The 15,558-nt window shown below is 36.5% G+C and overlaps 1 protein-coding gene across 1 annotated transcript in view; it reads left to right on the forward strand.

The window, feature by feature from the left end:
* Positions 1-15,558, forward strand: part of LOC103506780 (receptor-type guanylate cyclase gcy-28-like) — a 95,635-nt gene that overhangs the window by 30,830 nt on the left and 49,247 nt on the right. Inside the window, exon 3 of the mRNA XM_026821763.1 lies at positions 7,981-8,438. Coding sequence (XP_026677564.1) covers positions 8,060-8,438 — 379 coding nt within the window. The 5' untranslated portion in view covers positions 7,981-8,059. The remainder of the gene's footprint in view (positions 1-7,980; positions 8,439-15,558) is intronic.

Below are 15,558 nucleotides of genomic sequence, written 5' to 3' on the forward strand. Positions count from 1 at the left end.
CTAGGAAAAATGATTTGTTGTGGACCCTCGGGTCAAGGAAAAGATTCGAAAGTTACAATGTTATTTACTTTAAATGAAAATTATGGTCACCCACCCATAAACGTGGTACGGTAAACCTTTATAGTGCATTTTTGGAATGCAAAAGTCAAAACCAACCATCAAAGAAGGGAAAATGACTTTATCACCTTGGTTTTCTCTTGTTTATTTCCCAAACTTTCCTCTTCCATTACATACCCTCATATAAACTCCAATACACCAGAATTCCATAAACCATGGCCGCTGTTTGAGCCAAGATGAAAACAAGAGACAATATGATGGCCAACGTACAGACACCGCCCGTCAAAGCGTAATAATCACTGCCGACAAAATCCATGATTGCGAGGCCCGCACAGAATATAATGACAACAGTGGCGACCCACCAGAGGACATTCAAGGTCAAATGGACCTCTTCTTGGGCCTCTACGAATAGGGCAATAAGGACGACAATGCTTAGGATCATGACTACTTGAGGACCAAGAGCGAAGTAGTAATGTTCAACGTAGTAGCCACCTTGACGACAAAGGAGGGTGAGTAACATATTGTTGATAGCCTCACAGATGATGATGAAGATGCAAATGATCTTCATGCCAAGATCCAGTTCGAACTTGGAAAACACATTGTCCACGCAGGCGGGAAAGATTGCCATTCTTGTACTTTCTTCGTCAGGACGTGAATTTTGTTCTTAACTCGATAATCTATAAATAATCGGTGTTTTGACAACTGGTTTGGCATATGAAGTTCCACGAATATCGGGTATTATTTTTCCTGTAGTTATAGAGGGTTCCAATAAAATTTTCCTATTATGCTGACACTACCGATTAGAAGACTTATAAAGGTACAGTAGATATTTTTGTAAAATTTTGACCAATTTAATTAAAATTTGTCCAGTACCTATTGGCTTTAACACATCTCTTAATCTCAAGCATGTGATATGTGTATGTTTTTCTGCACTATCGCTTCCAATTTGAAAAATCACAGAGCTTCAAACGAAATCTGAAAACAGCACGACGAAAGTTCGCAAGCATAAAAACAAAGTGCATCACCCAAATGGCGAAACGTTTATTGAAGCAGTGAAAATGGGGTTAATGCAGATTCTAGCAACAGAGTTAATTAAGTAAAAAGTAAAAACAAATTGGACGTTTTTTATCCAACTAAGAGAGTGAAAATAGGGGAGGTATTCAATTAGAGCAATTTGAACACTTGAGCGATTAAATGTTGAATATTTTATCTACTGTTGATTCTAATCCTGATTATGGTAATTTAGTCTTAAGTATACCTGGCTGGCGGCGGAACTTTAAACAGGGAGGATACCATCCTGAAAATTTTCCTTGCTAAAAAAATAGCTAAGTTGAGTGAGAAGGGCATCCACTCGTAAAACTTTTGTAGCCAAAATCAAATGTCACCCCAAAAGCGATCACCTTAGGGCTGATTGAGAGGCTGATCAAAAATGCCAACCCCGTCTTTCCTTTCAATTTGTTCTTTTCCTCCTTTATTTCTTTTCCTTTTCGTTCTCTTCTCTATTTCGCTCAATGCGTTTCGGCATTTTTGTAGAAATTATAAAATTAAAGAAAAAATGTCGAATAAGCTTTTTCCTTCCTCTCCTCGCTATAATGTGAAAGTCGGGCATTTTGCCAACGCAATTATTTGGTACCTACATGAAAATAATAATAAGAGCTCATATAATGGAAAGTCTAAGTGAGTTCAAATGGTATATTTAATGCTGAGATTTACTGCTTTGTTACCCTTCCTTAATTCTTATTATATCTGTTTTTTGCTAGCGCTAATTAAGTCTGAATTTATTTTCTTCCTGACACTTCTTCCTGAGAACAGTTTGGTAACGCCCCTTCAATCGTCTTCTTTACTATCCTTATCCTTGCCTCTTTAGTTTCCAGATTGTCCTTGCGGAACACTTTTTTTTTACAGTTTTAACAGAGTTTTCTTGAAATACAGATAACTCTAACACTCTCAGAGTAGGTATTCATGTTATAAATAATAGCTTACAGTTTTAACAGAGTTTTCTTGAAATACAGATAACTCTAACACTCTCAGAGTAGGTATTCATGTTATAAATAATAGCTGAAATAGTCTGCAAGCCCCCCAGCTCTAACGGAATCCATAGCTTGCCAAGACATTAGGTTCAGGTTTTACCTAAGGCCAGTAACGCTCGCTCTCATGAACATGAAAAGTAAAGTAGAAGTAAATGGTTTCTCCAAATTAAATTGATCCAAAGGGGAAGGTAAACCTAGACTCTTCACAAACCGAGTGTGCCTCAAGGCATATGATGTGTTCCACTCAATCCCAATATCAAAGAAGTATTGCGTAGATATTACAAAGGAACTATAGGAGTGCGAGTAAGAATTATACACAGACTCCAGTGTCTAGACAGTAAAAGACACTCCTAAGAGTGAAATTCGTCTAGGTAATCTAGGTATTGATTTTCATTTAGCAAATGCCGAGTTACACCGACAGCGTGGAAGGCGGCATAGTATTACTTGCATACGACATGGTACAAGTTCGGAGTAATATACGAGATTCATATACAATTATACATACTCGTCTATTTAGCGTAACAGACAGACATACATACACATACATACAGATAGTGGGTGGCCTAACGTCACAATTTTGGCCAAAAGCTGCATTTATTCAGGAAAGCACCAAATTTGGTATGGACCTTCATTGGGAATACATACTCGTCTATTTAGCGTAACAGACAGACATACATACACATACATATAGACAGACAGAAATTTTTCTAATGTGATTTTTGGAATCGGGGATGCATAAGGGGTAAGAATAACTAAACATTTCACGATTCTAGAAGTAATGTACAGACAAATTTACAATTTTACATATATAGCACTCTCATATTACAAGGCGGTTAGTCCGAGGTACAGAAAAGGCCGTAGATACTAGACAGAGAGTGGAGGACAGAAGAAAAAATAGGATGGATTTTGGGCAGAGGAGGGAGAGAAAGAAGATTGAAAAAGAATGAGAGAAAAAGAGAAGTATGAGGTTTAGAAGAGACGGGAGAAAGGTGCAGCAGAAGGGGTTGGATTAAGGTCCAATGTACAGACAAATTTACAATTTTATATATATAGCACTCTCATATTACAAGGCGGTTAGTCCGAGGTACAGAAAAGGCCGTAGATACTAGACAGAGAGGGGAGGATAGAAGAAAAAATAGGATGGATTTTGGGCAGAGGAGGGAGAGAAAAGATTGAAAAAGAATGAGAGAAAAAGAGAAGTATGAGGTTTAGAAGAGACGGGAGAAAGGTGCAGCAGAAGGGGTTGGATTAAGGTCGAAAAGAATGAGAGAAAAAGAGAAGTATGAGGTTTAGAAGAGACGGGGAAAAAGGTGCAGCAGAAGGGGTTGGATTAAGGTCCAATTTTTGGAACACATCATTTGTTGTATGTTCCAAGCTCCCCTCCCTTTTCTCTCTCACACACTCAAAAAGTGGTCCAGACTCTGATGGAACCAAAGTCAATTTGGTCGAGTTTTGACCTAAATCCTAAATCAGCAATCAGCATCAAAAATTCAAAATCCTTAAAAGCTCTGACCCCTTGCTTCGTGGGAAACCGTTCACCATTTGACTTTCCTAGCGAAAGTCAAGGATTATAAAATTTCCAAAGCAAAGAGAACCGTTTTAAACAGAAGAATCATTTTGCAAAGGTCAGTTTGCCCCAAAGCTTAAAGTATTAAAATTAAGTTCAAACTGTTGAGCTTTCCGAAGGATTAAGTGATTAAGGTCCAATTTTTGGAACACATCATTTGTTGTATGTTCCAAGGTCCCCTCCCTTTTCTCTCTCTCACACACTCAAAAAGTGGTCCAGACTCTGATAGAACCAAAGTCAATTTGGTCGAGTTTTGACCTAAATCCTAAATCAGCAATCAGCATCAAAAATTCAAAATCCGTAAAAGCTCTGACCCCTTGCTTCGTGGGAAACCGTTCACCATTTGACTTTCCTAGCGAAAGTCAAGGATTATAAAATTTCCAAAGCAAAGAGAACCGTTTTAAACTCAAGGTTTTAACGGAAGAATCATTTTGCAAAGGTCAGTTTGCCCCAAAGCTTAAAGTATTAAAATTAAGTTCAAACTGTTGAGCTTTCCGAAGGATTAAGTTTTATTTACTCTTCCTTTCCATGTCTGGACGTACTCTTCTGTATTTTCATTGTGTCATTTAGAATGAATTGTTTTACAGTTCAGGAGTACTTTTCACTCAGAGCACAACATTTTTGCTTTTATATGTTTAACACATAGGTATGTATGTAGGTACCTATGTAGGTATGTATTTCTAGGAAGGAAAAAATTCTAAAAAAATATCGAAGCTGTCTCCAAAATTTGAGCGACCTGTGGTAAAAGGTAAAGTCGTGAGAAGCGCTAGTTCCTTTTGAGCTTTTCCCTGTCTAGCCCTAAATAGCGGAAATTGGTCCGGAATAACCGCCGAACCGTGCGTCCTCATTTCCAGAAAACTCTTTCAGTTGTTTTTTTTTTGTCCCCCTGAAGGTCAGAGTTTATTGTTTGTTTCAAACTGCCCCTTTTTCTCGGAAGAAGGAGCAGAAATTAAGCTCTCTTAATTAATGCTTTTAGAGCTTCGGTCTCTTGCCAGTCCAGCTTTCTAAATACTGAATACTATATCCGTATATCCTCACAAAAACACAACATGTAATGACACAAAAAACCTTAACAATAATAATAGTCCTTGTCCCTTATTCCAGAACAAACATGACATTAGAGAGTCACGTAAAAAATAATGGTGTTGGGAGTCCTAGCCAGATAAAGGCCCATTAAAAGTAATGGCAGTATTTGTTTTAGGTAATAGGGGATAACTTTGGACATCCCCCCTTCCCTTCTAAAAAAATGAATTGATATAATTAAATGTTTTCATTACTTCATTAGTGATTGTGAGCTTTTTGTTTGGAATAATATCGAGCGTTATCTGTGTACGGTTAGTATTGAAATTTTTGTGCAATCTAACCAAATTACATACGAGTAGGTACCTATATTGTAATGAACAATGATGTTTTTATTAGCAAAATTGATGAAAAAATAACTGCAGTAGATTGTACTGATGCGTAGATGCATACCTATGTATATTAATCAATTTTCTACCATTTTTATGCCGTCTATATTTTAGAATGTGGATCTTGCATTAATAATCATAAATATACAAAAAATACATAGGTAATATCCTAATATCTTTATTTGAAACCAAATGAAATTCCTCGACATCAATGTATCACAATATTAATTGAAAATTAATTTACTTTTTACTCTCCCAGGCATTCTGCTTGTTCATATTCGCTATCCACCGTAATTGAAAAAGCATGGAAAAAAGTAACTTCCAATCAATTTTATTATAAACTCCTCTCATATACATAGAAGCGTTAACGTTATGCTAACATGTTAATTATCTATTTTCCATCCTGTAGCTTTAGTTTCTTAAGCTCTCTTAATTAATGCTTTTAGAGCTTCGGTCTCTTGCCAGTCCAGCTTTCTAAATACTGAATACTATATCCGTATATCCTCACAAAAACACAACATGTAATGACACAAAAAACCTTAACAATAATAATAGTCCTTGTCCCTTATTCCAGAACAAACATGACATTAGAGAGTCACGTAAAAAATAATGGTGTTGGGAGTCCTAGCCAGATAAAGGCCCATTAAAAGTAATGGCAGTATTTGTTTTAGGTAATAGGGGATAACTTTGGACATCCCCCCTTCCCTTCTAAAAAAATGAATTGATATAATTAAATGTTTTCATTACTTCATTAGTGATTGTGAGCTTTTTGTTTGGAATAATATCGAGCGTTATCTGTGTACGGTTAGTATTGAAATTTTTGTGCAATCTAACCAAATTACATACGAGTAGGTACCTATATTGTAGTGAACAATGATGTTTTATTGCACTTAGCAAAATTGATGAAAAAATAAAATAATCAAATACCTAAAAAAGTATTCAAACAGGCAACATTACCTCCACTCTACCATATTACTAACCTTTTTTTAAGGATTTGTAATTTTGTATTTCAAAATGAACAATGATGTTTTATTGCACTTAGCAAAATTGATGAAAAAATAAAATAATCAAATTCCTAAAAAAGTATTCAAACAGGCAACATTACCTCCACTCTACCATATTACTAACCTTTTTTTAAGGATTTGTAATTTTGTATTTCAAAATTTTCAATATAAATTTACCTGCAGTAGATTGTACTGATGCGTAGATGCATACCTATGTATATTAATCAATTTTCTACCATTTTTATGCCGTCTATATTTTAGAATGTGGATCTTGCATTAATAATCATAAATATACAAAAAATACATAGGTAATATCCTAATATCTTTATTTGAAACCAAATGAAATTCCTCGACATCAATGTATCACAATATTAATTGAAAATTAATTTACTTTTTACTCTCCCAGGCATTCTGCTTGTTCATATTCGCTATCCACCGTAATTGAAAAAGCATGGAAAAAAGTAACTTCCAATCAATTTTATTATAAACTCCTCTCATATACATAGAAGCGTTAACGTTATGCTAACATGTTAATTATCTATTTTCCATCCTGTAGCTTTAGTTTCCACTATTGCAAATTTGCAATCCACTATGCCAACATCAGTATAGCACAATATTTGCAGAAAGAAACACTGCAAACAAAAAAAGGTGGAAATCTGGCATAGAGAGGTGGAGTGTGGGTATGCAACCCCCCCAAGTAATACCAACCGAACATTATTTATGATTAGTGGTAACGGGTAACGGCGAGGCAACACTGGGTTCTAATTCCCCTGCCGTATATTGAAACATTTGTAATTTGTAAAAACATTTCGTAATTTGTTACAATATGAAAGTTTGATGGAAATATCGTCCATGAGAGACTGCGTGGAGGCATTAACAATAATAAATTATCAGATTAATCCATTGAAGCAGGAAGAATAAAATAAATCTCGGTATGATGGGATGACGGTGGTGGTTGCTAAACAAAGAACCAAGTAAACGTGTTCTAAATGTAGAGTTCTTCGGATTATCAATTTTGTAGACCAGAAGAGTAGATTTGTCTGGTGGAGGAGAACTTGTCCAGTAGTGGACATTACGAGTATAAGGGCTGCCAATGATGATGAAGACAACCCCAATGACCTTTCGCTGTTAATATCAATTTCCTGGTAAAATACCAATGTAGGATGCAGGTAAACCTTTATGTCAATGAAAAATTGTATTAATATTGTGGTTGCTATGTCTTTCATATCGTCCTCATTTCTCACATAATTGAGTGCACTGACATGGAATATTCAATTTGTTTTTCCACCGATATCATCTAGATATGTGTTACCTTTAGAATATTCCTATATTCAAATGAGCTTCCATTTGGAAGTCATTTCCTCCTCAGAAATGCAGCACAAGGTTGAACGAACACACTGTATTTGTATTTTTAACATATTTCAATTGAGCAAATATAGCGCTCCCAAGTCTACGATTGTTTACAAAGTTTGTTTTCAACAAAACAACGTTTAAAACAAGGAAATTGTATATTACATTGGGTAACCAAAAGTATAAATTAGTTTTTTCTTGTTTTATTTTATTTAGATTTTAAATTGTACTTTTAGACGAGTGTAAAAGCTTGTTGAAATACAAATTCATATTTTATACTATGGAAATGGGATGTAGAAACATTGTTTTTATTTTTATCATGGAAAAAAGCTGGTGAGACTGAATTTAAATAACATAATTTGTTCACACAATCTTATCATTATTACCATAATCCTTGGTGGATTTAAGTTTTTTTACGCTCAAGTATCAAGTGAAACAGTATTGTACTCGAATCTTTCACTGCCTTTACTGAATTTGCGATTGAACTTTAATGTAGGTATTATGTATATTTCGCGCTAAATCATTTCACTTTGTTTCATCCATTTTCGTTTTCATATTTTCAGGGTATAATCATGGAAGTCTGCTAGTATCTCGAGATGACCTTGACCCTGGTTCACCAGGGTGTGAACTGGACAGCATCAGATGTCACTATCACCTTCTGTCCGTTATAACAGCAATGGCAAGATACCGTTGAGAATGCACATCAAGCATTTGAAGATCCTGCTGCCTGGCGCTAATCTCATGGTCAACTATTTCCTAATCCTCAATGTCCTCTGTGTGGTATCAAGTAAGACGAGTGTACCAGGAACAGTACGCTTCTCTGTGTTGGCGCCTCAGAACCGGGAATCTCACGAACAAACCATGCAGACCATCTTGCCCTCCATCCAGCTGGCAGTGCGCAGTGTGGCAGATCCCAAGCATGGGAAGTTGCCCAACTGGAACATAACCCTCACCTATAGGGATACGAATTGCTCATCGACAGACGGACCCATGGCCGCGTTTGATCTGCACAACCAATCAGGTGAATATGCTATGCCAGGCAATACATTTACGAGTTCACTAACTCAAACAAACCCGGGGAAGAGAAAAAGCTAAATAAATAAACCTCTCCGACATAAATAACTATCCATTTATTATCAGGATGGGTTAGGAGAAGAATGGGAGGAGGAGATATAGGTTAGATGGGGAAGATTGAAAGGAGAGATGCAAGTAGAAGAGGGAGGCAATATTTCATAGAATGGCGAAATTAAGAGAACATCAATGTTGTTTCCGGGGAAGAGAAAAAGCTAATTAAATAAACCTCTCCGACGAGGAAATAAATAACTATCCATTTATTATCAGGATGGGTTAGGAGAAGAATGGGAGGAGGGGATATAGGTTGGATGGGGAAGATTGAAAGGAGAGATGCAAGTAGAAGAGGGAGGCAATATTTCATAGAATGGCGAAATTAAGAGAACATCAATGTTGTTGTTTTCCAGTTTGGAGCCCAACATATTTACGCTTTTAAATTCCATTGAATCCAATTGCTATCGGAAGCGAAGTATGTATCGGATAATTTAACTTTACAAGGTGCTCGCTTTTGTTATATTACCTATCCAAACTCCATTAAACATCAAGGTATAGTTCGTAAACATTCCAATTTAAGCTTCAATTATCTTTTTTTCTCTATTGGTTTTACGAGTAGGTACCTATGTCTTCCACTTACGAGTAAAATGAAGCAATGATAATCACTGTGTCTTGAAATCTATCCATCCTTCTCCAGTACGGTTACAAATACAATTTATTGAAACCAACCACACTAACTGGGTTGGACTGGGCACTAACAGGAGGCCAGTAGCTGGACTAACTACTGGGCCTACGTATACAGGGTGGTTCGTGATTTGCGAACCACGCTTATATCTCAGAAACGGCTGGGAATTAAGGAATGAAATAAACGGCATCATGTTAATATCAATTTCCTGGTAAAATACCAATGTAGGATGCAGGTAAACCTTTATGTCAATGAAAAATTGTATTAATATTGTGGTTGCTATGTCTTTCATATCGTCCTCATTTCTCACATAATTGAGTGCACTGACATGGAATATTCAATTTGTTTTTCCACCGATATCATCTAGATATGTGTTACCTTTAGAATATTCCTATATTCAAATGAGCTTCCATTTGGAAGTCATTTCCTCCTCAGAAATGCAGCACAAGGTTGAACGAACACACTGTATTTGTATTTTTAACATATTTCAATTGAGCAAATATAGCGCTCCCAAGTCTACGATTGTTTACAAAGTTTGTTTTCAACAAAACAACGTTTAAAACAAGGAAATTGTATATTACATTGGGTAACCAAAAGTATAAATTAGTTTTTTCTTGTTTTATTTTATTTAGATTTTAAATTGTACTTTTAGACGAGTGTAAAAGCTTGTTGAAATACAAATTCATATTTTATACTATGGAAATGGGATGTAGAAACATTGTTTTTATTTTTATCATGGAAAAAAGCTGGTGAGACTGAATTTAAATAACATAATTTGTTCACACAATCTTATCATTATTACCATAATCCTTGGTGGATTTAAGTTTTTTTACGCTCAAGTATCAAGTGAAACAGTATTGTACTCGAATCTTTCACTGCCTTTACTGAATTTGCGATTGAACTTTAATGTAGGTATTATGTATATTTCGCGCTAAATCATTTTTGATTACCAAAAACCAGCTGATATGACTTTACTAAAACAGCTGTCCTGACCACTGGGATGAAGATAGCAACATGAAATTTGGTGTGCACATTCTCAAGAGTATAAAGAAGCTAAAAATGCAGAGAACGGAAAAAGGGCCTGTGGGCCCACAGGCCCTTTTTCCAATCTGCTCCTCGTGAATAATACAAAAACTAAAGAAAGAATTAAGAAATTGTTTTTCTTTCTCACAGTGTACAGAATTTTTGTAGAGCAAATATTTTCGAGTGAATACATTTTTTCAATTAAAATTTTATGCTGATTCCAAAAATTAAATAAAAAAGGGGGGTTCCCATAAGAGTGACCTATATTTGGCAAAAAATGGGCCGTTTTGCAAAAAAAATTGCAAATTTAAAAAAAGCCATTTTAATCATCAAAATTTCATCTAGATGATGCCGTTTATTTCATTCCTTTATTCCCAGCCGTTTCTGAGATATAAGCCTGGTTCGCAAATCACGAACCACCCTGTATAATGAAAGAGGACTGAGACGACAAAATGTAAATGTGTCATGCCGATTCGATGGGAATGGGTCAATGGGTTCATAAACAAAGCGGAAAGCGGAGTACTTAAACTCGCGCCCCGTCGCGTCGGCTAATTTAAGACATTATTCCGGTTTAATTATATTAAGGTATTAGGAGCTTAATACCTGCGGAAAATAGCTTTCCCCCGAGGTGAAAAAATCGTATGAGCTTCTGATTGAAAAGTTTCTACATTGTTTTCATTTGCGAGTAAACGAAGATGTATTAAGGTATTAGGAGCTTAATACCTGCGAAAAATAGCTTTCCCCCGAGGTGAAAAAATCGTATGAGCTTCTGATTGAAAAGTTTCTACATTGTTTTCATTTGCGAGTAAACGAAGATGAAGTTCCATTCTGGCGTTTTGAAAAAGTTTCCCGATGTTTTCCGTATGCAGAATGTTTTTCCCTCGAATGTAAATCTCATTTAGGGATCCCGAGTTTATTTTAGCCGTAAAAGCCTATCTAATTCCATTGGGAATGCCAGATTGGGAGGGGAACACCACTAAGCATTTTAGGCTATTAGACTTGATGGAAATCTTCAATACTGGATTTATGGATTCCTGTCAAGGGATACTCTCTCTTTCTCCCTCTTCATTCATTCATGGCTTGTGTAAATACCTATAGCCTCATTTTCCATCCTACTTACTTAGATACATGGTTATAAGTCATACAGCCTATGCATCATATTTACGTGTGGCGTAGGCACTAGACTTGATACTCAGCGAGGGGAGAGAGCATTCATTAATACGTGTTTTCGAGCAGTTTCACAGTTCGATGGCTTGAAACAATATAACTCATTCAATTTGTTTCTATTGTACAATTTATGACTGTCTCTATCTATGCCAGTCTATGACCTTTGTGCCCATTATGTGTGGAGAGAGATACTTCATCATGGTAATTGACCCATATTTCGTCATACTTGTCACCTTTCCCGACGAGGTGGGAACGTAAATGAACATTCCATTGTTTGTTAATTCCATTGGGAATGCTAGATTGGGAGGGGAACACCACTAAGCATTATAGGCTATTAGACTTGATGGAAATCTCCAATACTGGATTTATGGATTCCTGTCAAGGGATACTCTCTTTTTCCCTCTTCATTCATTCATGGCTTGTGTAAATACCTATAGCCTCATTTTCCATCCTACTTACTTAGATACATGGTTATAAGTCATACAGCCTATGCATTATATTTACGTGTGGCGTAGGCACTAGACTTGATACTCGTATTAAACAAGGGGAGAGAGCATTCATTAATACGTGTTTTCGAGCAGTTTCACAGTTCGATGGCTTGAAACAATATAACTCATTCAATTTGTTTCTATTTCTCCTCCGATCGAGAGAGATTTTGCCGGAAAAAGGCACTTTTTTAAATCTACAGAAAGAAAAAAATGCCCCCAGGTTAATACAGAAGGATATAGACGAAATTATATGGATGGCAAACTGTGACAAAGGAGGAAGAGGGGGAGATTCAGCTGAAGAGGAGGACGGGGGAAAACGTAAAAAATAATGGCGGAAGAGAATTAGACGGAGAAGGTGGAATAAAGACTTAAAGAGAAGAGAGAAAAGGAAGATAAATATCTCAGTCTTGTCCTAGCAGTGCCTATAGGTAAATGAGGACTATTCCATTTCTAGCTTTTGACACAAAGGTTAAATGTCATTTTCGACTGGGTACTTCATCATGGTAATTGACCCATATTTCGTCATACTTGTCACCTTTCCCGACGAGGTGGGAACGTAAATGAACATTCCATTGTTTGACAAGCACCTACCTATCTCCCAGCATACTGAAAGGACTTCTCAGTCTTGTCCTAGCAGTGCCTATAGGTAAATGAGGACTATTCCATTTCTAGCTTTTGACACAAAGGTTAAATGTCATTTTCGACAGTTTGAACTCTAATTTTATTACATTAGTGTGGTTGTTATACATACTTGTTACGGACAGCATCCCTGTCATTTTGCTGATATACATTTTTCCCTTCCTAATTTGCAAACGTCTAGTTCTCTCTATGTTTGTGTTATAGTTTTGTCTTGCTCAAATGTGATGTTCTGACTACATTACATACCCGTACAATCTCCTAATTCATCTTATAACCCTTTCAGTCATTTGTCCATTGGTATTTTTACTTTCTATTACTAATGTATAGCAGAGATATACTAGTAATGAGAAAGTATTGCACAATTTATTTACATTAGTGTGGTTGTTATACATAGGTAGGTACTTGTTACGGACAGCATCCCTGTCATTTTGCTGATATACATTTTTCTCTTCCTAATTTGCAAACGTCTAGTTCTCTCTATGTTTGTGTTATAGTTTTGTCTTGCTCAAATGTCATGTTCTGACTACATTACATACCCGTACAATCTCCTAATTCATCTTATTAACCCTTTCAGTCATTTGTCCATTGGTATTTTTACTTTCTATTACTAATGTATAGCAGAGATATACTAGTAATGAGAAAGTATTGCAAGAGGGGGGAAGATAAGGGGAAATGGGGAGAAGGGGAAGTAAGAGGAAGAGAAGAATAATACTGTCGTCATTACATCTTGCTTTCAGGCCTTCAGGTTCTAAACAAATAAAAGATATGACATTAATAAGGTTAATAACGATACCCTAGTAAATAAAGAGAGTATAGTCACTAAGAGCTTGGAGCCCAATGATAACAAGCAAGCAAATAAAGAAGATGATTACGAGGAGAAAATATTGATTAGAATTAATGTTTACTTGATTAGATTTCTATTGTAGAGTTAGATCTTGCAATGTAGTGTCTTCTCGAACCAAAAACTAAAAGTGCCTTGGGCGGCTTGGGCCTGAATTCATAGACGCGAGGCGTGACAAAATGGTCCATGATTTGTAAAAAATCTGGTGTGAACATCACACGACTTTCCTTATCCTATTAAATGATGCTTATTTGAGTGTTCTTTTACAATATATCTCTAACCGTTATGTCGCTATAGCTGAAAACCGCCGAAAAACGGTCAAAATACCGCCAAGGGCAGCAACCATCTCAACCAAACGTTTTGTGTTGCATCTTTGTCACATTTGGGAACTACATACCAAATTTTTGTCAATGATAAGATAAGTTAATGATATACTCTTATTTATCACAAAATATACTACAAAGCTTTGGATCAAACCGCGAACTCAATTAACTTGAACTTCAAAGTGGATATTTTGCGGGTGCAGAAAAATAATAGAAGTTGCCCAACCAAACACTATCAGCACTAGCTCATTAATCCTTTCAACTTTCAACATTATTTTCTAGAACATAACTACTTTGTTAATGATAAGAGTATACACATATTTATCACAAAATATACTACAAAGCTTTGGATCAAACCGCAAACTCAATTAACTTGAACTTCAAAATGGATATTTTGTGGGTACAGAAAAATAATAGAAGTTGCCCAACCAAACACTATCAGCACTAGCTCATTAATCCTTTCAACTTTCAACATTATTTTCTAGAACATAATTAGCAACAACCACCTGAGACATTGTATAACTCATGATCTTATCGTTGAACTTGGGAGCTTTTCAGAAAAGTCTGGGGAAACAAACTTGATAAAAAGTTGGATAAAGAGCATTGTCCTTTCACGTTTCGAACTTTTCTCGAAAATTGTGCTTGTTGAAAAACTTGTACCCGACATGAGAATGAAAATGATACTTCAAGGTCAGAAGTAATACCTCTCAAGATTGAGTTTGGTCAATGTACTTGTATTCTTCTTCTTTTTCTTCTTCCGTGTCCCCGGCAAACGGCAAGTGTATCTACTCGCCTACTCCCTACCGTACGGTGCGGCGGCTGTAATCTCTAGAAGACTAGACGAGAGAATTCTTTACCTGGCCAAGTACTCCGGCCGGTCGCACTACTCCAGTTTGACGCGTTTTTTCCTTAAAATACACTAGGGCATTTCAAGCATAAATCATTTCTTTAACATGCGACAAGAAGTGAACAAGTGTGTTTCGAGTGTCAGAAATGCATTCCGGATTGTCGGCAGCCATTCTCCGCTTTGGCGAAATATAATACCGCCCATGTCACGCTATGCTTTGCATAATGTATGACATGAATTAATATAATAATAATGATAATAGTGCTTATTTATACTGCTCGCAGAGGACTGAAAAGTCCCTTTACTCCAGCAGTAGGCTACTATTATTATTGTAGTCAAATTCTCAAATTATATTGAGGATAAAACCCATACCTCGGCTGGGATTGAACCCACGGCCTCCTGTTTACCGGTCGACCGCCTTGACCACTACACCACCAAGGCAGGTATGTATGTTTGTAGAAATACGTGAAACTATTTCTAATGATAAAACGATAAATTACGGCGTGTGATAAGTTTTATTGTCTGCATATTTTCCTAGGAAAAATGATTTGTTGTGGACCCTCGGGTCAAGGAAAAGATTCGAAAGTTACAATGTTATTTACTTTAAATGAAAATTATGGTCTTATTGTATTTCGCCAAAGCGGAGAGAATGGCTGCCGACAATCCGGAATGCATTTCTGACACTCGAAACACACTTGTTCACTTCTTGTCGCATGTTAAAGAAATGATTTATGCTTGAAATGCCCTGGTGTATTTTAAGGAAAAAACGCGTCAAATTGGAGTAGTGCGACCGGCCGGAGTACTTGGCCAAGTAAAGAATTCTCTCGTCTAGTCTTCTAGAGATTACAGCCGCCGCACCGTGCGGTAGAGAGTAGGCGAGTAGATACACTAATGATACGTTTGCCAGGGACACAGTTATGTAGGTAGTAGGTATCTCATTTATACACCCACTCCTACTCCTACCTGGAATTTGGGAGCTTGATTTTAGTCTTCCCTGGGGAGATACCAAATTTCAAGTCTCTAGCTTATACCGTTCCCGAGATATTGTTAAATTACACCGAAA

This window comes from Diaphorina citri, unplaced genomic scaffold (genome assembly GCF_000475195.1).
Source record: "Diaphorina citri unplaced genomic scaffold, Diaci psyllid genome assembly version 1.1 scaffold262, whole genome shotgun sequence".
NCBI classification, from domain to species: domain Eukaryota; kingdom Metazoa; phylum Arthropoda; class Insecta; order Hemiptera; family Psyllidae; genus Diaphorina; species Diaphorina citri.